A 23,883-nucleotide genomic window follows, 5' to 3' on the forward strand; every position below is an offset into this window, starting at 1 on the left:
AGGAAGCCAATTCTAGATTTAACTTTGGATTGGAGATGTTTGATGTGAGTCTGGAAGGAGAGTTTACATTGGGCCGAAAGATTGCTGGATCGAATCCCCGAGCTGACAAGGTAGTCTGTCGTTCTACCTCTGAACGAGTAATAAGTAAATGGTAAATGCTAAATAAGAATTTGTTCTTAACTGACTGGCCAAGTTTAAAAAAATAAAAATAAAAAGCATGAAAATATTTTGATCAACCATGATTCATCGCTTTCACATTCTATTGGTTGATCATGAAAGACTAAAAGTTTTTCAACCAATCAGCATCATAGTTGTTGAGCTGTTTATCTGAACCACGTGTGACGTGTGTGAGGGTATAAAAACCACCATATTTCCCTTCACAAACCCCAGGCTGATACTGCCAGCACCTCCTCACCACACATTCCTGTAAAATAACATCTCAAATCTAAAAATAAAACATAGCTCAAAACTTTAAAGACTTTAAAAACATGTATATTTTTGGACTAAGTATTGAATCAGGAGTTTCTATTCCAACGATAAGAATGTTCCCCTCCGTTTCTCTGGTTACTGTTACCATCTGCAACGGGGAAAGCCAGCTAGGACGTGTTGATTTCATGCTCTACTTTCTCAATTATATACACATATTAAACCTTTCATAATATTTATCTAGTAAATCTGAACTTCATTAGTACTTGTCAAGCTTGCTTAAAGTTTCCTAGCCAGCTGGTATAGATTCAACCATCGACTTAGCGTAACCAGACCCTTTTTAAATTAAGAACAATTTCGTCTGAAAGGTAAACATTTTTTTGTCGGATTTCGTTAAGGAAAATGAACCCCAGTGCTCCTACTTACCCCGTGGCATCCCTGTATGTCGGGGATCTTCATCAAGATGTGACCGAAGCCTTGCTATATGAGAAATTCAGCCCCGCCGGGACCATCCTTTCAATTCGGGTCTGCAGGGATATGATTACCCGCCGGTCCCTCGGGTACGCCTATGTCAACTTCCAACAGCCAGCTGATGGTATGTAGCGAACTGTCATGTAAATATCTATTTCTTTTAAAGGTTGTCAAAAGCCTGGAAAGATGAGACGACTGGTCTGTTTCTCCTCGACGTGACAGTGAGACAGACATTGTAAACGTCCATCAGCATCGCTGTCTAGTCACAAACACCTCGGTACAAACACACGTCTGTATGACTGATTCCTCATACACTTATCATGAATCATTTAATTATAGTAGAGATGAATGGCTGGGATCCTATGGACAGGATAACAGTTAGCTTGTCCTGTTTGTTTTGGGTGGGGCATCTTGTGTAAACCACTGGGTGGATTTAATATCTGACCAAATTACCTGGCTGTAGTGTAAACCACTAGGTGGATTTAATATCTGACCAAATTAACTGGCTGTAGTCTAAACCATATCACTGGATGGATTTAATATCTGACCAAATTAACTGGCTGTAGTGTAAACCAGATCACTGGATGGCTTTTAATATAATTTTCAGCTAATTTGGTCAGATCTAAGCCAGTTATTTGAAGAAATAGGGAAGTAGCATGGGGGTCGAAATGTAGTTTTCACTGGAGTGGGGGGCTATCCCCTGGAGTGGGGGGCTATCCCTGGAGTAGGGGGGCTATCACTGGAGTGGAGTGGGGGGGCTATCACTGGAGTGGAGTGGGGGGGGCTATCCCTGGAGTAGGGGGGGCTATCACTGGAGTGGAGTGGGGGGCTATCACTGGAGTGGAGTGGGGGGGGCTGTCACTGGAGGCGTAATGTGTTAATATAATTCCTCTTCTCAGCTGAGAGGGCTCTAGACACCATGAACTTTGACGTGATCAAGGGCCGTCCCGTCCGCATCATGTGGTCTCAGCGTGACCCATCCCTGAGGAAGAGCGGGGTGGGCAACATCTTCATCAAGAACCTAGACAAGTCTATTGACAACAAGGCCCTCTACGACACCTTCTCTGCCTTCGGCAACATCCTGTCCTGCAAGGTAATAACTCGCACAACCTTTCAGCCCCAAGGAGGCTGTTCGAACAGTGCTGTTGTATTGGTTAGAAATGTTGCATGATGGGATAGTTTTTATCTTCAAGTTGACCTTAATTGTATTGCATGTCTAAAGCTTATGCCAACCCTCCTTTCTCCAAGGTGGTTTGTGATGAGAATGGCTCAAAGGGGTATGGCTTTGTGCACTTTGAGACCCAGGAGGCTGCGGAAAGAGCCATTGAGAAAATGAACGGCATGCTGCTCAATGACAGGAAAGTGTAAGTGTGATCAGTAAAAGTTTATTCTGCCTTGGATCTTTAATGGTACTAATCACAATTGTTTTAATACTAATAGTGTTGGTTGTTTTGTTTAAACTTGCGTCTCTGACTGTGAACTTGGTTTCTTGCTGCAATGCCACAGTTCTACCTGGAAGTGTACATCCTGGTAACATGGTTGTGTCGTACAGGGTTTCCCAAACTCGGTCCTGGGGCCCCTGTTTGGTGCACGTTTTGTCTCCTCATGATGAGTTGGTTAGTTGAATCAACTGTGTAGTACTAGGGCAAAACATGACACGTACAGCCAGGGGAGGGGGAGGGGTGGGCAGGGGGGGACTAGGACAGAGTTTGGGAAAGGGGAGGGGGGGTAGGACAGAGTTTGGGGAGGGGGGGTAGGACAGAGTTTGGGAAAGGGGAGGGGGTAGGACAGAGTTTGGGGAAGGGGGACTATGACAGAGTTTGGGAAAGGGGGACTATGACAGAGTTTGGGGAAGGGGGGACTAGGACAGAGTTTGGGGAAGGGGGGACTAGGACAGAGTTTGGGAAAGGGGGACTAGGACAGAGTTTGGGAAAGCCTTGTGTAGTAGGCTAAGGGGAGCAAGTCAGGACATTTTAGGAGGGTTTTGTCTGCCAGCCCCAACTCTAGTTTTTCTGTCGCAGGTTTGTGGGGCGATTCAAATCTCACAAAGAACGTGAGGCTGAGCTTGGTGCCCGGGCCAAAGAGTTCACCAACGTTTACATCAAGAACTTTGGTGAAGATATGGATGATGAGAAACTGAGGGAGGTCTTCAGCAAGTATGCTGAGTATGGTATGTCATGGTTTTATCACTCAGACACCAAGTCACATAGCTGTACTCTGGGTAGTATGGTATGTCATGGTTTTATCACTCAGACACCAAGTCACATAGCTGTACTCTGGGTAGTATGGTATGTTATGGTTTTATCACTCAGACACCAAGTCACATAGCTGTACTCTGGGTAGTATGGTATGTTATGGTTTTATCACTCAGACACCAAGTCACATAGCTGTACTCTGGGTAGTATGGTATGTTATGGTTTTATCACTCAGACACCAAGTCACATAGCTGTACTCTGGGTAGTATGGTATGTCATGGTTTTATCACTCAGACACCAAGTCACATAGCTGTACTCTGGGTAGTATGGTATGTCATGGTTTTATCACTCAGACACCAAGTCACATAGCTGTACTCTGGGTAGTATGGTATGTCATGGTTTTATCACTCAGACACCAAGTCACATAGCTGTACTCTGGGTAGTATGGTATGTTATGGTTTTATCACTCAGACACCAAGTCACATAGCTGTACTCTGGGTAGTATGGTATGTCATGGTTTTATCACTCAGACACCAAGTCACATAGCTGTACTCTGGGTAGTATGGTATGTTATGGTTTTATCACTCAGACACCAAGTCACATAGCTGTACTCTGGGTAGTATGGTATGTTATGGTTTTATCACTCAGACACCAAGTCACATAGCTGTACTCTGGGTAGTATGGTATGTTATGGTTTTATCACTCAGACACCAAGTCACATAGCTGTACTCTGGGTAGTATGGTATGTTATGGTTTTATCACTCAGACACCAAGTCACATAGCTGTACTCTGGGTAGTATGGTATGTCATGGTTTTATCACTCAGACACCAAGTCACATAGCTGTACTCTGGGTAGTATGGTATGTTATGGTTTTATCACTCAGACACCAAGTCACATAGCTGTACTCTGGGTAGTATGGTATGTCATGGTTTTATCACTCAGACACCAAGTCACATAGCTGTACTCTGGGTAGTATGGTATGTCATGGTTTTATCACTCAGACACCAAGTCACATAGCTGTACTCTGGGTAGTATGGTATGTCATGGTTTTATCACTCAGACACCAAGTCACATAGCTGTACTCTGGGTAGTATGGTATGTTATGGTTTTATCACTCAGACACCAAGTCACATAGCTGTACTCTGGGTAGTATGGTATGTTATGGTTTTGTCACTCAGACACCAAGTCACATAGCTGTACTCTGGGTAGTATGGTATGTCATGGTTTTATCACTCAGACACCAAGTCACATAGCTGTACTCTGGGTAGTATGGTATGTTATGGTTTTATCACTCAGACACCAAGTCACATAGCTGTACTCTGGGTAGTATGGTATGTTATGGTTTTATCACTCAGACACCAAGTCACATAGCTGTACTCTGGGTAGTATGGTATGTCATGGTTTTATCACTCAGACACCAAGTCACATAGCTGTACTCTGGGTAGTATGGTATGTTATGGTTTTATCACTCAGACACCAAGTCACATAGCTGTACTCTGGGTAGTATGGTATGTTATGGTTTTATCACTCAGACACCAAGTCACATAGCTGTACTCTGGGTAGTATGGTATGTCATGGTTTTATCACTCAGACACCAAGTCACATAGCTGTACTCTGGGTAGTATGGTATGTCATGGTTTTATCACTCAGACACCAAGTCACATAGCTGTACTCTGGGTAGTATGGTATGTTATGGTTTTATCACTCAGACACCAAGTCACATAGCTGTACTCTGGGTAGTATGGTATGTCATGGTTTTATCACTCAGACACCAAGTCACATAGCTGTACTCTGGGTAGTATGGTATGTTATGGTTTTATCACTCAGACACCAAGTCACATAGCTGTACTCTGGGTAGTATGGTATGTCATGGTTTTATCACTCAGACACCAAGTCACATAGCTGTACTCTGGGTAGTATGGTATGTTATGGTTTTATCACTCAGACACCAAGTCACATAGCTGTACTCTGGGTAGTATGGTATGTTATGGTTTTATCACTCAGACACCAAGTCACATAGCTGTACTCTGGGTAGTATGGTATGTCATGGTTTTATCACTCAGACACCAAGTCACATAGCTGTACTCTGGGTAGTATGGTATGTTATGGTTTTATCACTCAGACACCAAGTCACATAGCTGTACTCTGGGTAGTATGGTATGTCATGGTTTTATCACTCAGACACCAAGTCACATAGCTGTACTCTGGGTAGTATGGTATGTTATGGTTTTATCACTCAGACACCAAGTCACATAGCTGTACTCTGGGTAGTATGGTATGTCATGGTTTTATCACTCAGACACCAAGTCACATAGCTGTACTCTGGGTAGTATGGTATGTTATGGTTTTATCACTCAGACACCAAGTCACATAGCTGTACTCTGGGTAGTATGGTATGTTATGGTTTTATCACTCAGACACCAAGTCACATAGCTGTACTCTGGGTAGTATGGTATGTCATGGTTTTATTACTTTACGCCCACTCAGACACCAAGTCACATAGCTGTACACTGGTTACTGAGTCATGTCTCCTGTAACATCTAGGCAGGTCCATGAGTATCTGAACTGTCTCCTTAACATCTAGGCAGGTCCATGAGTATCTGGACTGACTCCTCTAACATCTAGGCAGGTCCATGAGTATCTGAACTGTCTCCTTAACATCTAGGCAGGTCCATGAGTATCTAAACTGTCTCCTCTATCATCTAGGCAGGTCCATGAGTATCTGAACTGTCTCCTCTATCATCTAGGCAGGTCCATGAGTATTTGAACTGTCTCCTTAACATCTAGGCAGGTCCATGAGTATCTGAACTGTCTCCTTAACATCTAGGCAGGTCCATGAGTATCTGAACTGTCTCCTTAACATCTAGGCAGGTCCATGAGTATCTGAACTGTCTCCTTAACATCTAGGCAGGTCCATGAGTATCTGAACTGACTCCTCTATCATCTAGGCAGGTCCATGAGTATCTGAACTGTCTCCTGTAACATCTAGGCAGGTCCATGAGTATGTGAACTGTCTCCTTAACATCTAGGCAGGTCCATGAGTATCTGAACTGTCTCCTTAACATCTAGGCAGGTCCATGAGTATCTGAACTGTCTCCTTAACATCTAGGCAGGTCCATGAGTATCTGAACTGTCTCCTTAACATCTAGGCAGGTCCATGAGTATCTGAACTGTCTCCTTAACATCTAGGCAGGTCCATGAGTATCTGAACTGTCTCCTTAACATCTAGGCAGGTCCATGAGTATCTGAACTGTATCCTCTATCATCTAGGCAGGTCCATGAGTATCTGAACTGCCTTCTCTAACATCTAGGCAGGTCCATGAGTATGTGAACTGACTCCTTAACATCTAGGCAGGTCCATGAGTATCTGAACTGTCTCCTTAACATCTAGGCAGGTCCATGAGTATCTGAACTGTCTCCTTAACATCTAGGCAGGTCCATGAGTATCTGAACTGTCTCGTTAACATCTAGGCAGGTCCATGAGTATCTGAACTGTCTCCTTAACATCTAGGCAGGTCCATGAGTATCTGAACTGTCTCGTTAACATCTAGGCAGGTCCATGAGTATCTGAACTGTCTCCTTAACATCTAGGCAGGTCCATGAGTATCTGAACTGTCTCCTTAACATCTAGGCAGGTCCATGAGTATCTGAACTGACTCCTCTAACATCTAAGCAGGTCCATGAGTATCTGAACTGTCTCCTTAACATCTAGGCAGGTCCATGAGTATCTGAACTGTCTCCTCTATCATCTAGGCAGGTCCATGAGTATCTGAACTGTCTCCTTAACATCTAGGCAGGTCCATGAGTATCTGAACTGTCTCCTTAACATATAGGCAGGTCCATGAGTATCTGAACTGCCTCCTTAACATATAGGCAGGTCCATGAGTATCTGAACTGTCTCCTTAACATCTAGGCAGGTCCATGAGTATCTGAACTGTGTCCTTAACATCTAGGCAGGTCCATGAGTATCTGAACTGTCTCCTTAACATCTAGGCAGGTCCATGAGTATCTGAACTGTCTCCTCTAACATCTAGGCAGGTCCATGAGTATGTGAACTGTCTCCTTAACATCTAGGCAGGTCCATGAGTATCTGAACTGTCTCCTTAACATCTAGGCAGGTCCATGAGTATCTGAACTGTCTCCTTAACATCTAGGCAGGTCCATGAGTATCTGAACTGTCTCCTCTATCATCTAGGCAGGTCCATGAGTATCTGAACTGTCTCCTTAACATCTAGGCAGGTCCATGAGTATCTGAACTGTATCCTTTATCATTTAGGCAGGTCCATGAGTATCTGAACTATCTTCTCTAACATCTAGGCAGGTCCATGAGTATGTGAACTGTCTTCTCTAACATCTAGGCAGGTCCATGAGTATCTGAACTGTCTCCTTAACATATAGGCAGGTCCATGAGTATCTGAACTGTCTCCTCTAACATCTAGGCAGGTCCATGAGTATCTGAACTGTCTCCCTTAACATATAGGCAGGTCCATGAGTATCTGAACTGTCTCCTCTAACATCTAGGCAGGTCCATGAGTATCTGAACTGTCTCCTTAACATCTAGGCAGGTCCATGAGTATCTGAACTGTCTCCTCTAACATCTAGGCAGGTCCATGAGTATGTGAACTGTCTCCTTAACATCTAGGCAGGTCCATGAGTATCTGAACTGTCTCCTTAACATCTAGGCAGGTCCATGAGTATCTGAACTGTCTCCTTAACATCTAGGCAGGTCCATGAGTATCTGAACTGTCTCCTCTATCATCTAGGCAGGTCCATGAGTATCTGAACTGTCTCCTTAACATCTAGGCAGGTCCATGAGTATCTGAACTGTATCCTTTATCATTTAGGCAGGTCCATGAGTATCTGAACTATCTTCTCTAACATCTAGGCAGGTCCATGAGTATGTGAACTGTCTTCTCTAACATCTAGGCAGGTCCATGAGTATCTGAACTGTCTCCTTAACATATAGGCAGGTCCATGAGTATCTGAACTGTCTCCTCTAACATCTAAGCAGGTCCATGAGTATCTGAACTGTCTCCTTAACATATAGGCAGGTCCATGAGTATCTGAACTGTCTCCTCTAACATCTAGGCAGGTCCATGAGTATCTGAACTGTCTCCTTAACATCTAGGCAGGTCCATGAGTATCTGAACTGTCTCCTCTAACATCTAGGCAGGTCCATGAGTATGTGAACTGTCTCCTTAACATCTAGGCAGGTCCATGAGTATCTGAACTGTCTCCTTAACATCTAGGCAGGTCCATGAGTATCTGAACTGTCTCCTTAACATCTAGGCAGGTCCATGAGTATCTGAACTGTCTCCTCTATCATCTAGGCAGGTCCATGAGTATCTGAACTGTCTCCTTAACATCTAGGCAGGTCCATGAGTATCTGAACTGTATCCTTTATCATTTAGGCAGGTCCATGAGTATCTGAACTATCTTCTCTAACATCTAGGCAGGTCCATGAGTATGTGAACTGTCTTCTCTAACATCTAGGCAGGTCCATGAGTATCTGAACTGTCTCCTTAACATCTAGGCAGGTCCATGAGTATCTGAACTGTCTCCTCTAACATCTAGGCAGGTCCATGAGTATCTGAACTGTCTCCTCTAACATCTAGGCAGGTCCATGAGTATCTGAACTGTCTCCTCTAACATCTAGGCAGGTCCATGAGTATCCGCGTCATGACTGATGACAGTGGCAAATCCAGAGGCTTTGGCTTTGTGAGCTTCGAGAGGCACGAGGACGCCCAAAAGGTGAGCATAATGTTAATGTGTTTGAAATGGCCGCTTGGTTGGTGGTGTTTGATACGGAGGGTCTCAATCGAGGACGGGAAGGCCGATGGTCATATTGTAAAAGAGGATGTCTGTTCCAGGCTGTTGTTGAGATGAATGGGAAGGAGCTGAATGGAAAGCTCATCTACGTAGGCCGCGCCCAGAAGAAGGTGGAGCGCCAGACTGAGCTGAAACGGAAGTTTGAACAGATGAAACAGGACCGCGTGATGCGCTACCAGGTCACAGTGAATCGGCACTTTGTGATGTTGTTGCAGTTATTGTTGCAGCCATGTCAAATTCTGTGTTTTCTCTACAATGGACTGTACTGGTCAAAATGGCTGCCACAGTGAGTAGTTCATGAGCACCACATCCCTCTGGCATGGTTGCTGGGGATAAATATGTACTACAGGCAATTAATAGTTCATCGAAGGTTAATATGTTGTCTGTCAACGCAAGGTCAGAATCTAAAGGAATGTTGAGTAGTTTTATAAAAGTTTGTTCTGTGTCTCCAGGGTGTCAATCTCTACGTGAAGAACCTTGACGATGGAATTGATGACGAGCGCCTGCGTAAAGAGTTTTCCCCATTCGGCACCATCACCAGCGCCAAGGTAGGAACCAACCTCCTGGCTGCACCATCACCAAGGTAGGAACCAACCTCCTGGCTGCACCATCACCAAGGTAGGAACCAACCTCCTGGCTGCACCATCACCAAGGTAGGATCCAACCTCCTGGCTGCACCATCACCAAGGTAGGAACCAACGTCCTGGCTGCACCATCACCAAGGTAGGATCCAACCTCCTGGCTGCACCATCACCAAGGTAGGAACCAACCTCCTGGCTGTTGACACGTGTTAAAGAGAACTGCTTTGTTCTGTTCAGCTGTTCTGTTCAGCTGTTCTGTTCAGCTGTTCTGTTCAGCTGTTCTGTTCAGCTGTTCTGTTCAGCTGTTCTGTTCAGCTGTTCTGTTCAGCTGTTCTGTTCAGCTGTGTACTAAGCAAACCGTTTCCTCCCCCCTCCTCCATTAGGTGATGATGGAGGGCGGTCGCAGCAAGGGCTTCGGCTTCGTGTGCTTCTCCTCGCCAGAGGAGGCCACCAAGGCCATGACGGAGATGAACGGCCGCATCGTGGCCACCAAGCCGCTGTACGTGGCGCTGGCTCAGAGGAAAGAGGAGCGTCAGGCTCACCTCACCAACCAGTACATGCAGAGGATGGCCACCGTCCGGCCCGTACCCAACCCAGTCCTCAACCCCTACCAGCCTGCCCCTCCCTCTGGGTACTTCATGGCTGCCATCCCACAGGTCACCACTTGGTCAATTCAATTCATGTCAATCAATCAAACAATCACATTAATGTCAATTAATCGATCTAGCCCTTGACATTCATGGTGTTCACAGCATCACAGTTGAGTCCATGGACGAAGTGGAAGTGTGTCAGACTGGTTGCTGTTGGATGTAGATACTACCTGCACTGTGTTCTCCATCCCTATAGGCTCATAACGGAGCTGCTTACTACCCTGCCAACCAGATAGCCCAGCTGAGACCCAGCCCTCGCTGGGCCACCCAGGGTGTGAGACCTCAACGTGAGTAGTACGCCCTCGTAACCTCTTACTGCTTTACGACATGACCTCTGACCTCTACAATCATAGAGTTTAGTGTTTAAAAGTATTCCTAAATGACACTCCCTGGTGCTGTTTGGGACTTCAGACTTCCAGAACATACCAGGCTCCATGCGTCCTTCCGCACCCAGACAGCCCAGCTTCAGCCCTATGAGGCCAACCAATCAGGTGCCTCGCATGATGTCCACGCGAGGTGTGGGTGAGTCACCTCGAGAGATACTCATTTGTGCCCCAGTCTTTGTAATATGTAGTAGAGTGCTTATGCATTATGTACATGCTAATGCAGGATTTATATTAGATTTAGGTGCTTTATGAAGTTACGTTTTGAAATAACGTCAAAATGATCTCTTCTTGCCCCTCTGCAGGCCCCCAGACCATGGGGCCCCGCGCCCCTCGGCCCCAGTGAGTGGACCCCCGGTGCGTGGCGTACCTCAGTATAAGTACGCCGCAGGAGTCCGCAACCCTCAGCACCACATGAACTCACAGCCCCAAGTCACTATGCAGCAGGTATACCCCCCTCTCTCCTATCAAATAGAAAATAATAGATCATGTGCCATTTATCAGACACTTTTATCCAAAGTTACTTAGTCATACCTGCATACATTTAGCGTATGGGTGTTCCCGGGAATCGAACCCACTGCAATCACCATGCTCTACCAACTCCGTTAGGGCTCTGCGCGGCGTTACAGGGGACCACAAAAAATATTATCTACAGTGTCAATATTACACTGGTGTGTTCTCTCTAACCGTGTGTCCGTGTGTCCGTAGCCTGCTGTCCATGTGCAGGGCCAGGACCCTCTGACTGCCACTGCACCTCCTCAGGAACAGAAGCAGATGTTGGGTGAGTCTAAACTCAACAAGACAATCTTTCAGCGGACTGAAGACCAGGCGTTCAGATCAATACGACTGTTTCCACGGTAATGGTGCTTCTACAATGACGTGATGAAACACTTGATGTAGCAAGGTGTTGTAACAAACCAGTTTCATGAAACGTTTCTTGTTTTTGTTTAACTAGGCAAGTCCTATTAAGAACAAATTCTTATTTACAATGTCGGCCTTACCCGGGGAACAATGGGTTACCTGCCTTGTTCAGGGGCAGAACAATTTTTACCTTGTCAGGTCAAGGATTCGATCCAGCAACCTGTCGGTTACGGCCCCAACGCTCTAACCACTAGGATACCTGCCTCCTCTACACTCTAACCACTAGGATACCTGCCTCCTCTACACTCTAACCACTAGGCTACCTGCCTCCTCTACACTCTAACCACTAGGCTACCTGCCTCCTCTACACTCTAACCACTAGGCTACCTACCTCCTCTACACTCTAACCACTAGGCTACCTGCCTCCTCTACACTCTAACCACTAGGCTACCTGCCTCCTCTACACTCTAACCACTAGGCTACCTGCCTCCTCTACACTCTAACCACTAGGCTACCTGCCTCCTCTACACTCTAACCACTAGGCTACCTGCCTCCTCTACACTCTAACCACTAGGCTACCTGCCTCCTCTACACTCTAACCACTAGGCTACCTGCCTCCTCTACACTCTAACCACTAGGCTACCTGCCTCCTCTACACTCTAACCACTAGGCTACCTGCCTCCTCTACACTCTAACCACTAGGATACCTGCCTCCTCTACACTCTAACCACTAGGATACCTGCCTCCTCTACACTCTAACCACTAGGATACCTGCCTCCTCTACACTCTAACCACTAGGCTACCTGCCGCCCCTACACTCTAACCACTAGGCTACCTGCCTCCTCTACACTCTAACCACTAGGCTACCTGCCTCCTCTACACTCTAACCACTAGGCTACCTGCCTCCTCTACGCTCTAACCACTAGGCTACCTGCCTCCTCTACACTCTAACCACTAGGCTACCTGCCTCCTCTACACTCTAACCACTAGGCTACCTGCCTCCTCTACACTCTAACCACTAGGCTACCTGCCTCCTCTACACTCTAACCACTAGGCTACCTGCCTCCTCTACACTCTAACCACTAGACTACCTGCCACCTCTACACTCTAACCACTAGGCTACCTGCCTCCTCTACACTCTAACCACTAGGCTACCTGCCTCCTCTACACTCTAACCACTAGGCTACCTGCCTCCTCTACACTCTAACCACTAGGCTACCTGCCTCCTCTACACTCTAACCACTAGGCTACCTGCCTCCTCTACACTCTAACCACTAGGCTACCTGCCTCCTCTACACTCTAACCACTAGGATACCTGCCTCCTCTACACTCTAACCACTAGGATACCTGCCTCCTCTACACTCTAACCACTAGGATACCTGCCTCCTCTACACTCTAACCACTAGGCTACCTGCCTCCTCTACACTCTAACCACTAGGCTACCTACCTCCTCTACACTCTAACCACTAGGCTACCTGCCTCCTCTACACTCTAACCACTAGGCTACCTGCCTCCTCTACACTCTAACCACTAGGCTACCTGCCGCCCCTACACTCTAACCACTAGGCTACCTGCCTCCTCTACACTCTAACCACTAGGCTACCTGCCTCCTCTACACTCTAACCACTAGGCTACCTGCCTCCTCTACACTCTAACCACTAGGCTACCTGCCTCCTCTACACTCTAACCACTAGGCTACCTGCCACCCCTACACTCTAACCACTAGGCTACCTACCTCCTCTACACTCTAACCACTAGGCTACCTGCCGCCCCTACACTCTAACCACTAGGCTACCTGCCTCCTCTACACTCTAACCACTAGGCTACCTGCCTCCTCTACACTCTAACCACTAGGCTACCTGCCTCCTCTACACTCTAACCACTAGGATACCTGCCTCCTCTACACTCTAACCACTAGGATACCTGCCTCCTCTACACTCTAACCACTAGGCTACCTGCCCCCCCCATCTAACCACTAGGCTACCTGCCGCCCCTACACTCTAACCACTAGGCTACCTGCCTCCTCTACACTCTAACCACTAGGCTACCTGCCTCCTCTACACTCTAACCACTAGGCTACCTACCTCCTCTACACTCTAACCACTAGGCTACCTACCTCCTCTACACTCTAACCACTAGGCTACCTGTCTCCTCTACCCTCTAACCACTAGGCCACCTGCCTCCTCTACACTCTAACCACTAGACTACCTGCCTCCTCTACACTCTAACCACTAGGCTACCTGCCTCCTCTACACTCTAACCACTAGGCTACCTGCCTCCTCTACACTCTAACCACTAGGATACCTGCCTCCTCTACACTCTAACCACTAGTCTACCTGCCTCCTCTACACTCTAACCACTAGGCTACCTGCCTCCTCTACACTCTAACCACTAGGCTACCTGCCTCCTCTACACTCTAACCACTAGGCTACCTACCCCCCCCTACACTCTAACCACTAGGCTACCTGCCTCCTCTACACTCTAACCACTAGGCTACCTACCTCCTCTACACTCTAACCACTAGGCTACCTACCTCCTCTACACTCTAACCACTAGGCTACCTGCCTCCTCTACACTCTAACCACTAGGCTACCTGCCTCCTCTACACTCTAACCACTAGGCTACCTGCCACCCCTACACTCTAACCACTAGGCTACCTGCCTCCTCTACACTCTAACCACTAGGCTACCTACCCCCCCCTACACTCTAACCACTAGGCTACCTGCCTCCTCTACACTCTAACCACTAGGCTACCTACCCCCCCCTACACTCTAACCACTAGGATACCTGCCTCCTCTACACTCTAACCACTAGGCTACCTGCCTCCTCTACACTCTAACCACTAGGCTACCTGCCCCCCCATCTAACCACTAGGCTACCTGCCTCCTCTACACTCTAACCACTAGGCTACCTGCCTCCCCCCTCTAACCACTAGGCTACCTGCCTCCTCTACACTCTAACCACTAGGCTACCTGCCTCCTCTACACTCTAACCACTAGGCTACCTGCCACCCCCTCTAACCACTAGGCTACCTGCCTCCTCTACACTCTAACCACTAGGCCACCTGCCTCCTCTACACTCTAACCACTAGGCTACCTACCTCCTCTACACTCTAACCACTAGGCTACCTGCCTCCTCTACACTCTAACCACTAGGCTACCTGCCGCCCCTACACTCTAACCACTAGGCTACCTACCTCCTCTACACTCTAACCACTAGGCTACCTGCCTCCTCTACACTCTAACCACTAGGCTACCTACCTCCTCTACACTCTAACCACTAGGCTACCTGCCACCACTACACTCTAACCACTAGGCTACCTACCTCCTCTACACTCTAACCACTAGGCTACCTGCCTCCTCTACACTCTAACCACTAGGCTACCTGCCTCCTCTACACTCTAACCACTAGGCTACCTGCCGCCCCTACACTCTAACCACTAGGCTACCTGCCACCCCTACACTCTAACCACTAGGCTACCTACCTCCTCTACACTCTAACCATTTGGCTACCTGCCTCGTCTACACTCTAACCACTAGGCTACCTGCCGCCCCTACACTCTAACCACTAGGCTACCTACCTCCTCTACACTCTAACCACTAGGCTACCTGCCTCCTCTACACTCTAACCACTAGGCTACCTACCTCCTCTACACTCTAACCACTAGGCTACCTGCCTCCCCTACACTCTAACCACTAGGTTACCTGCCTCCTCTACACTCTAACCACTAGGCTACCTGCCTCCTCTACACTCTAACCACTAGGCTACCTGCCTCCTCTACACTCTAACCACTAGGCTACCTGCCTCCTCTACACTCTAACCACTAGGCCACCTGCCTCCTCTACACTCTAACCACTAGGCCACCTGCCTCCTCTACACTCTAACCACTAGGCTACCTACCTCCTCTACACTCTAACCACTAGGCTACCTGCCTCCTCTACACTCTAACCACTAGGCTACCTGTCTCCCCCCTCTAACCACTATGCTACCTGCCTCCTCTACACTCTAACCACTAGGCTACCTGCCTCCTCTACACTCTAACCACTAGGCTACCTGCCTCCTCTACGCTCTAACCACTAGGCTACCTACCTCCTCTACACTCTAACCACTAGGCTACCTGCCTCCTCTACACTCTAACCACTAGGCTACCTGCCTCCTCTACACTCTAACCACTAGACTACCTGCCTCCTCTACACTCTAACCACTAGGCTACCTGCCTCCTCTACACTCTAACCACTATGCTACCTGCCTCCTCTACACTCTAACCACTAGGCTACCTGCCCCTCTACACTCTAACCACTAGACTACCTGCCTCCTCTACACTCTAACCACTAGGCTACCTGCCTCCTCTACGCTCTAACCACTAGGCTACCTGCCTCCTCTACACTCTAACCACTAGTCTACCTGCCTCCTCTACACTCTAACCACTAGGCTACCTGCCTCCTCTACACTCTAACCACTAGGCTACCTGCCTCCTCTACACTCTAACCACTAGGCTACCTGCCTCCTCTACACTCTAACCACTAGGCCACCTGCCTCCTCTACACTCTAACCACTAGGCTACCTGCCTCCTCTACACTCTAACCACTAGGCTACTTGCCTCCTCTACACTCTAACCACTAGGCTACCTGCCTCCTCTACACTCTAACTACTAGGCTACCTGCCTCCTCTACACTCTAACCACTAGGCTACCTGCCTCCTCTACACTCTAACCACTAGGCTACCTGCCTCCTCTACACTCTAACCACTAGGCTACCTACCTCCTCTACACTCTTACCACTAGGTTACCTGCCTCCTCTACACTCTAACTACTAGGCTACCTGCCTCCTCTACACTCTAACCACTAGGCTACCTGCCTCCTCTACACTCTAACCACTAGGCTACCTGCCTCCTCTACACTCTAACCACTAGGCTACCTGCCTCCTCTACACTCTAACTACTAGGCTACCTGCCTCCTCTACGCTCTAACCACTAGGCTACCTGCCTCCTCTACTCTCTAACCACTAGGCTACCTGCCTCCTCTACACTCTAACCACTAGGCTACCTGCCTCCTCTACACTCCAACCACTAGGCCACCTGCCTCCTCTACGCTCTAACCACTAGGCTACCTGCCTCCTCTACGCTCTAACCACTAGGCTACCTGCCTCCTCTACGCTCTAACCACTAGGCTACCTGCCTCCTCTACGCTCTAACCACTAGGCTACCTGCCGCCCCTACGCTCTAACCACTAGGCTACCTGCCTCCTCTACACTCTAACCACTAGGCCACCTGCCTCCTCTACACTCTAACCACTAGGCTACCTGCCTCCTCTACACTCTAACCACTAGGCTACCTGCCTCCTCTACACTCTAACCACTAGGCTACCTGCCTCCTCTACACTCTAACCACTAGGATACCTGCCTCCTCTACACTCTAACCACTAGGCCACCTGCCTCCTCTACGCTCTAACCACTAGGCTACCTGCCTCCTCTACGCTCTAACCACTAGGCTACCTGCCTCCTCTACGCTCTAACCACTAGGCTACCTGCCTCCTCTACGCTCTAACCACTAGGCTACCTGCCTCCTCTACACTCTAACCACTAGGCTACCTGCCTCCTCTACACTCTAACCACTAGGCTACCTGCCTCCTCTACACTCTAACCACTAGGCTACCTGCCGCCCCTACACTCTAACCACTAGGCTACCTGCCTCCTCTACACTCTAACCACTAGGCTACCTGCCTCCTCTACACTCTAACCACTAGGCTACCTGCCGCCCCTACACTCTAACCACTAGGCTACCTGCCTCCTCTACACTCTAACCACTAGGCTACCTGCCTCCTCTACACTCTAGCCACTAGGCTACCTGCCTCCTCTACACTCTAACCACTAGGCTACCTGCCTCCCCTACACTCTAACCACTAGGCTACCTGCCTCCTCTACACTCTAACCACTAGGCTACCTGCCTCCTCTACACTCTAACCACTAGGCCACCTGCCTCCTCTACACTCTAACCACTAGGCTACCTGCCTCCTCTACACTCTAACCACTAGGCTACCTGCCTCCTCTACACTCTAACCACTAGGCTACCTGCCTCCTCTACACTCTAACCACTAGGCTACCAGCCTCCTCTACACTCTAACCACTAGGCTACCTGCCTCCTCTACACTCTAACCACTAGGCCACCTGCCTCCTCTACACTCTAACCACTAGGCTACCTGCCTCCTCTACACTCTAACCACTAGGCTACTTGCCTCCTCTACACTCTAACCACTAGTCTACCTGCCTCCTCTACACTCTAACTACTAGGCTACCTGCCTCCTCTACACTCTAACCACTAGGCTACCTGCCTCCTCTACACTCTAACCACTAGACTACCTGCCACCTCTACACTCTAACCACTAGGCTACCTGCCTCCTCTACACTCTAGCCACTAGGCTACCTGCCGCCCCTACACTCTAACCACTAGGCTACCTGCCACCCCTACACTCTAACCACTAGGCTACCTGCCTCCTCTACACTCTAACCACTAGGCTACCTGCCACCTCTACACTCTAACCACTAGGCTACCTGCCTCCCTACACTCTAACCACTAGGCTACCTGCCTCCTCTACACTCTAGCCACTAGGCTACCTGCCGCCCCTACACTCTAACCACTAGGCTACCTGCCACCCCTACACTCTAACCACTAGGCTACCTGCCTCCTCTACACTCTAACCACTAGGCTACCTGCCACCTCTACACTCTAACCACTAGGCTACCTGCCTCCCTACACTCTAACCACTAGGCTACCTGCCTCCCTACACTCTAACCACTAGGCTACCTGCCTCCCCTACACTCTAACCACTATGCTACCTGCCTCCTCTACACTCTAACCACTAGGCTACCTGCCACCTCTACATGCACCAGAAACAGGCTAGCTATTTCTCAGTGGTGGAAAAAGTACCCAATTGTCATACTTGAATTAAAGTAAAGATACCTTAATACAAAATGACTCAAGGAAAAATGATTTACCCAGGAAAATCCGACTTCAGTAAAAGAATATAAATTAAATGTAATTGCTCAAATATACTTAAGTATCAAAGTAAAAGTATAAATCATTTCAAATTCCTTATATTAACCTTTTTAGGTATGGGGGCAGTATTTTCATTTTCGGATGAAAAGCGTGCCCAGAGTAAACTGCCTAATACTCGGGCCCAGAGTCAAATATTTGCATATTATTAGTAGATTTGGATAGAAAACACTTGGAAGTTTCTAAAACTGTTTGAATGATGTCTGTGAGTATAGCAGAACTCATATGGCAGGCAAAAACCTGAGAAAAATCCAACCAGGAAGTGGGAAATCTGAGAATTGTAGTTCTTCTTTTGAATCCTTATCGAAACTACAGTGTCTGTGGGGTCACGTTGCACTTCCTAAGGCTTCCATTGGCTGTCAAAAGCCTTCAGAAAGTTTTTTGATCATTCTCCTGTTACCGGGCAGAGAATAGTAGCTCAGTCAATCAGTGGACTGCCTGAGGACAAAGGGCTTGGTGATGCGCGAGCCCAACAGCGCGCCCCTCCTTTTTCTTCTTGAATGAATACGCGATTGTCCGGTTGGAATATTATCAACGTTTTATGTTAAAAATACCCTAAGGATTGATTGTAAATAACGTTTGACATGTTTTTACGAACGGTAATGGAACTATTTGACTTTTCGTCTCGGGTACTGCGCTCGCGCATTATGCCTTTGGATAGTGATCTGAACGCACGAACAAAACGGAGGTATTTGGACATAAATATGGAGTATTTCGAACAAAAATAAAATTTCTTGTGGAAGTAGGAGTCCTCGGAGTGCATTCTGACGAAGATCAGCAGATCTAAAAAAAACAGTTTTAGAAACTTCCGAGTGTTTTCTATCCAAATCTACTAATAATATGGAAATATTTGACTCTGGGCCCGAGTATTAGGCAGTTTACTCTGGACACGCTTTTCATTACCTTGACAGGTTAATGACTTTACACCGCTGCTATTACTGCAGCAAAACAGCTAGCGAGCTGTCTGCTTGGCTAAACTCGTCAGCGCACTGTTCTCTTATTGGCTAAAGGAATCCGTCTCGTCGCAAGTCTTTCACTAAGATTTGACATGCAGACGACATTTTAAAACTGTTCAGATCAAGCAAACTGCATAAAATTGGGCTTCACATCCACTCAACCCACCACACTACACTGTTAATCTCCCCTCCTGTTTCTGAGCCAGGACACTAAAACCCGGTTTGTCCCCAGGTGAGCGCCTGTTCCCATGCATCCAGAACATGCACCCCAGTCTGGCTGGGAAGATCACTGGCATGCTGCTGGAGATAGACAACTCTGAACTGCTTCACATGCTGGAGTCTCCCGAGTCTCTCCGCTCGAAGGTCAGTTCTGCTCCCTGACAAGAATGTGTCACCAGGAGAAATTCCTTGAAGCCCAGTGAACCCAAAGTAGTCATAGCATTTGAGGAAACTGTGTATCCCTCTGATGGGTTTTAAATGGTGTCGTGTACAGATGAGTTTGTAGCTGTGGTAATAGGTGATGCTGTTATTAACCTGGTTGATGTTGCTGGTAGGTGGATGAGGCTGTGGCTGTGCTGCAGGCCCACCAGGCCAAGGAATTAGTCCAGAAGACTGTCACCAACTCTGCTGGTGGGCCGAGTGTCTAAGCCAAGGTAGGCCTGTTTCAGGTCGAGCATTACACTCAGCATAATACATTGGTCATCTGATGTTCAGACACTTGTTATATACCTACGATCATGACTGGATGCTTTCTCTGTCTTCACAGGGATGGGGAACCTTGGAACTTCATCTATTTAAAGAATGATAATAATTCTGATGAAACGTTGGAAAACGTTAACACAGAAACAATGCAAAAAGGAAAGTCCTCTTTCAGTCAGGCCTAGAGAAGAGCACCCTGGCTTTGGCAAAAGGTTCAAAATAAACATGTAAAGTGTTTTAAAAGAGAATTCCATATGATGGAATGAAAGCTTCCTGAAAGCGTTCCCTTCTGGTGTTTTATTCCTTCCTGAAAGCGTTCCCTTCTGGTGTTTTATTCCTTCCTGAAAGCGTTCCCTTCTGGTGTTTTATTCCTTCCTGAAAGCGTTCCCTTCTGGTGTTTTATTCCTTCCTGAAAGCGTTCCCTTCTGGTGTTTTATTCCTTCCTGAAAGCGTTCCCTTCTGGTGTTTTATTCCTTCCTGAAAGCGTTCCCTTCTGGTGTTTTATTCCTTCCTGAAAGCGTTCCCTTCTGGTGTTTTATTCCTTCCTGAAAGCGTTCCCTTCTGGTGTTTTATTCCTTCCTGAAAGCGTTCCCTTCTGGTGTTTTATTCCTTCCTGAAAGCGTTCCCTTCTGGTGTTTTATTCCTTCCTGAAAGCGTTCCCTTCTGGTGTTTTATTCCTTCCTGAAAGCGTTCCCTTCTGGTGTTTTATGGGATGTACGTGGCCAGGATGTTGAATAACCCAACCTTGACCTTTGCTTGCTTGAATTAAACTCCTAAAAAGATTGGTGGATGTTGTCATATTGGTGGAAGTTATAAACTATCAAAATAGTCGCACACTCCATGTGTAACCTCCCAGCAATTTAATGGGTATTTACCACCCTGAGGAAGGGCACTCTGAGGAAGGGCACTCTGAGGAAGGGCACTCTGAGGAAGGGCACTCTGAGGAAGGGCACTCTGAGGAAGGGCACTCTGAGGAAGGGCACTCTGAGGAAGGGCACTCTGAGGAAGGGCACTCTGAGGAAGGGCACTCTGAGGAAGGGCACTCTGAGGAAGGGCACTCTGAGGAAGGGCACTCTGAGGAAGGGCACTCTGAGGAAGGGCACTCTGAGGAAGGGCACTCTGAGGAAGGGCTCTCTGAGGAAGGGCACTCTGAGGAAGGGCACTCTGAGGAAGGGCACTCTGAGGAAGGGCACTCTGAGGAAGGGCACTCTGAGGAAGGGCACTCTGAGGAAGGGCACTCTGAGGAAGGGCACTCTGAGGAAGGGCACTCTGAGGAAGGGCACTCTGAGGAAGGGCACTCTGAGGAAGGCGGAAGGCACCCTGAGGCCGAAACGTTGGTAAATACCCATTAAATTGCTGGGAGGTTATTTACATTTACATTTACATTTAAGTCATTTAGCAGACGCTCTTATCCAGAGCGACTTACAAAATGGTTATACATGGAGTGTGCGACTATTTTGATAGTTTATTGCCGTTAGTCAGCACCTCCACACATACTATTATTCTGGGTGTGCGCCTGCTCATGTTTTACCTAATATTGGGATGTACGTGGCCAACATTTGGAGAGCATCAGCTGGGGAGTTTGAGTCGTTCAGTCAGTGTCCTCTTCATCGCTAGCTATAGCATACATTCTTCGTTTAACAGTGTTTTCTGGCGAAGGTATTGATGTGAGTTTCTGTCCCTCTGCCTCCCCACACATGGTTTTCACCATATCATTTGCGGCTGGTAATATCGAAGTCTCTGCAATAGTGTGGTTTCATAGCGTAGTGGGCTTAGTCATTCACCATGGGAATGATTCAATAGTGTAGCTAGTCATTCACCATGGGAATGTTTCAATAGTGTAGCTAGTCATTCACCATGGGAATGATTCAATAGTGTAGCTAGTCATTCACCATGGGAATGATTCAATAGTGTAGCTAGTCATTCACCATGGGAATGATTCAATAGTGTAGCTAGTCATTCACCATGGGAATGATTCAATAGTGTAGCTAGTCATTCACCATGGGAATGATTCAATAGTGTAGCTAGTCATTCACCATGGGAATGATTCAATAGTGTAGCTGGTCATTCACCATGGGAATGATTCAATAGTGTAGCTAGTCATTCACCATGGGAATGATTCAATAGTGTAGCTGGTCATTCACCATGGGAATGATTCAATAGTGTAGCTAGTCATTCACCATGGGAATGATTCAATAGTGTAGCTGGTCATTCACCATGGGAATGATTCAATAGTGTAGCTAGTCATTCACCATGGGAATGATTCAATAGTGTAGCTAGTCATTCACCATGGGAATGATTCAATAGTGTAGCTAGTCATTCACCATGGGAATGATTCAATAGTGTAGCTAGTCATTCACCATGGGAATGATTCAATAGTGTAGCTAGTCATTCACCATGGGAATGATTCAATAGTGTAGCTAGTCATTCACCATGGGAATGATTCAATAGTGTAGCTAGTCATTCACCATGGGAATGATTCAATAGTGTAGCTAGTCATTCACCATGGGAATGATTCAATAGTGTAGCTAGTCATTCACCATGGGAATGATTCAATAGTGTAGCTAGTCATTCACCATGGGAATGATTCAATAGTGTAGCTAGTCATTCACCATGGGAATGATTCAATAGTGTAGCTAGTCATTCACCATGGGAATGATTCAATAGTGTAGCTAGTCATTCACCATGGGAATGATTCAATAGTGTAGCTAGTCATTCACCATGGGAATGATTCAATAGTGTAGCTAGTCATTCACCATGGGAATGATTCAATAGTGTAGCTAGTCATTCACCATGGGAATGATTCAATAGTGTAGCTAGTCATTCACCATGGGAATGATTCAATAGTGTAGCTAGTCATTCACCATGGGAATGATTCAATAGTGTAGCTAGTCATTCACCATGGGAATGATTCAATAGTGTAGCTAGTCATTCACCATGGGAATGATTCAATAGTGTAGCTAGTCATTCACCATGGGAATGATTCAATAGTGTAGCTAGTCATTCACCATGGGAATGATTCAATAGTGTAGCTAGTCATTCACCATGGGAATGATTCAATAGTGTAGCTAGTCATTCACCATGGGAATGATTCAATAGTGTAGCTAGTCATTCACCATGGGAATGATTCAATAGTGTAGCTAGTCATTCACCATGGGAATGATTCAATAGTGTAGCTAGTCATTCACCATGGGAATGATTCAATAGTGTAGCTAGTCATTCACCATGGGAATGATTCAATAGTGTAGCTAGTCATTCACCATGGGAATGATTCAATAGTGTAGCTAGTCATTCACCATGGGAATGATTCAATAGTGTAGTTTCATAGTGTATCATGTCTAGCCATTCAATGGTTCAAGTGCAGCCTTTTCCTATGATGTCAGAGAGCTCATATTTTGGAAATTCTCCCGCGACTCCATTTTCATATTAGGCAATGCCACATGGGGCCGCGCCCCTATCTGCAACAAACCCTCAAACTGGACCGTTTTATCTCCATCTCTTCATTCAAAGACTCAATCATGGACGCTCTTACTGACAGCTGTGGCTGCTTCTGGTGATGTATTGTTGTCTCTACCTTCTTGCCCTTTGTGCTGTTGTCTGTGCCCAATAATGTTTAACATGTGCTGCTGCCATGTTGTGTTGCTACCATGTTGTTGTTGTGCTGCTACCATGCTGTGTTGTTGTGTTGCTACGATGGTGTGTTGTTGTGTTGCTACCATGCTGTGTTGTTGTGTTGCTACCATGCTGTGTTGTTGTGTTTCTACCATGCTGTGTTGTTGTG

At 47.1% G+C, this 23,883-nt stretch overlaps 1 protein-coding gene and 1 non-coding gene across 2 annotated transcripts; both read left to right on the plus strand.

Annotated features, from left to right (window-relative positions):
• The first annotated feature begins 433 nt into the window (after positions 1–433).
• LOC123732574 (polyadenylate-binding protein 1A-like) lies at positions 434–20,381 on the plus strand. Its single transcript, XM_045711839.1, is given in 16 exon segments — positions 434–1,021; positions 1,797–1,990; positions 2,146–2,261; positions 2,919–3,067; positions 8,750–8,844; positions 8,964–9,101; positions 9,375–9,470; positions 9,887–10,159; positions 10,350–10,440; positions 10,565–10,675; positions 10,842–10,862; positions 10,865–10,983; positions 11,245–11,317; positions 19,636–19,766; positions 19,958–20,056; positions 20,170–20,381. Coding segments are annotated over 15 exon segments (1,893 nt in total). The 5' UTR covers positions 434–828; the 3' UTR covers positions 20,051–20,056; positions 20,170–20,381.
• On the plus strand, positions 9,145–9,277 carry LOC123732575 (small nucleolar RNA SNORA5). The gene has a single exon (XR_006763286.1). It is a non-coding gene; the product is annotated as a small nucleolar RNA SNORA5 (small nucleolar RNA).
• Positions 20,382–23,883: the final 3,502 nt, after the last annotated feature.

The sequence above is a fragment of the Salmo salar genome, unplaced genomic scaffold (assembly GCF_905237065.1).
Source record: "Salmo salar unplaced genomic scaffold, Ssal_v3.1, whole genome shotgun sequence".
Taxonomy (NCBI): Eukaryota; Metazoa; Chordata; class Actinopteri; order Salmoniformes; family Salmonidae; genus Salmo; species Salmo salar.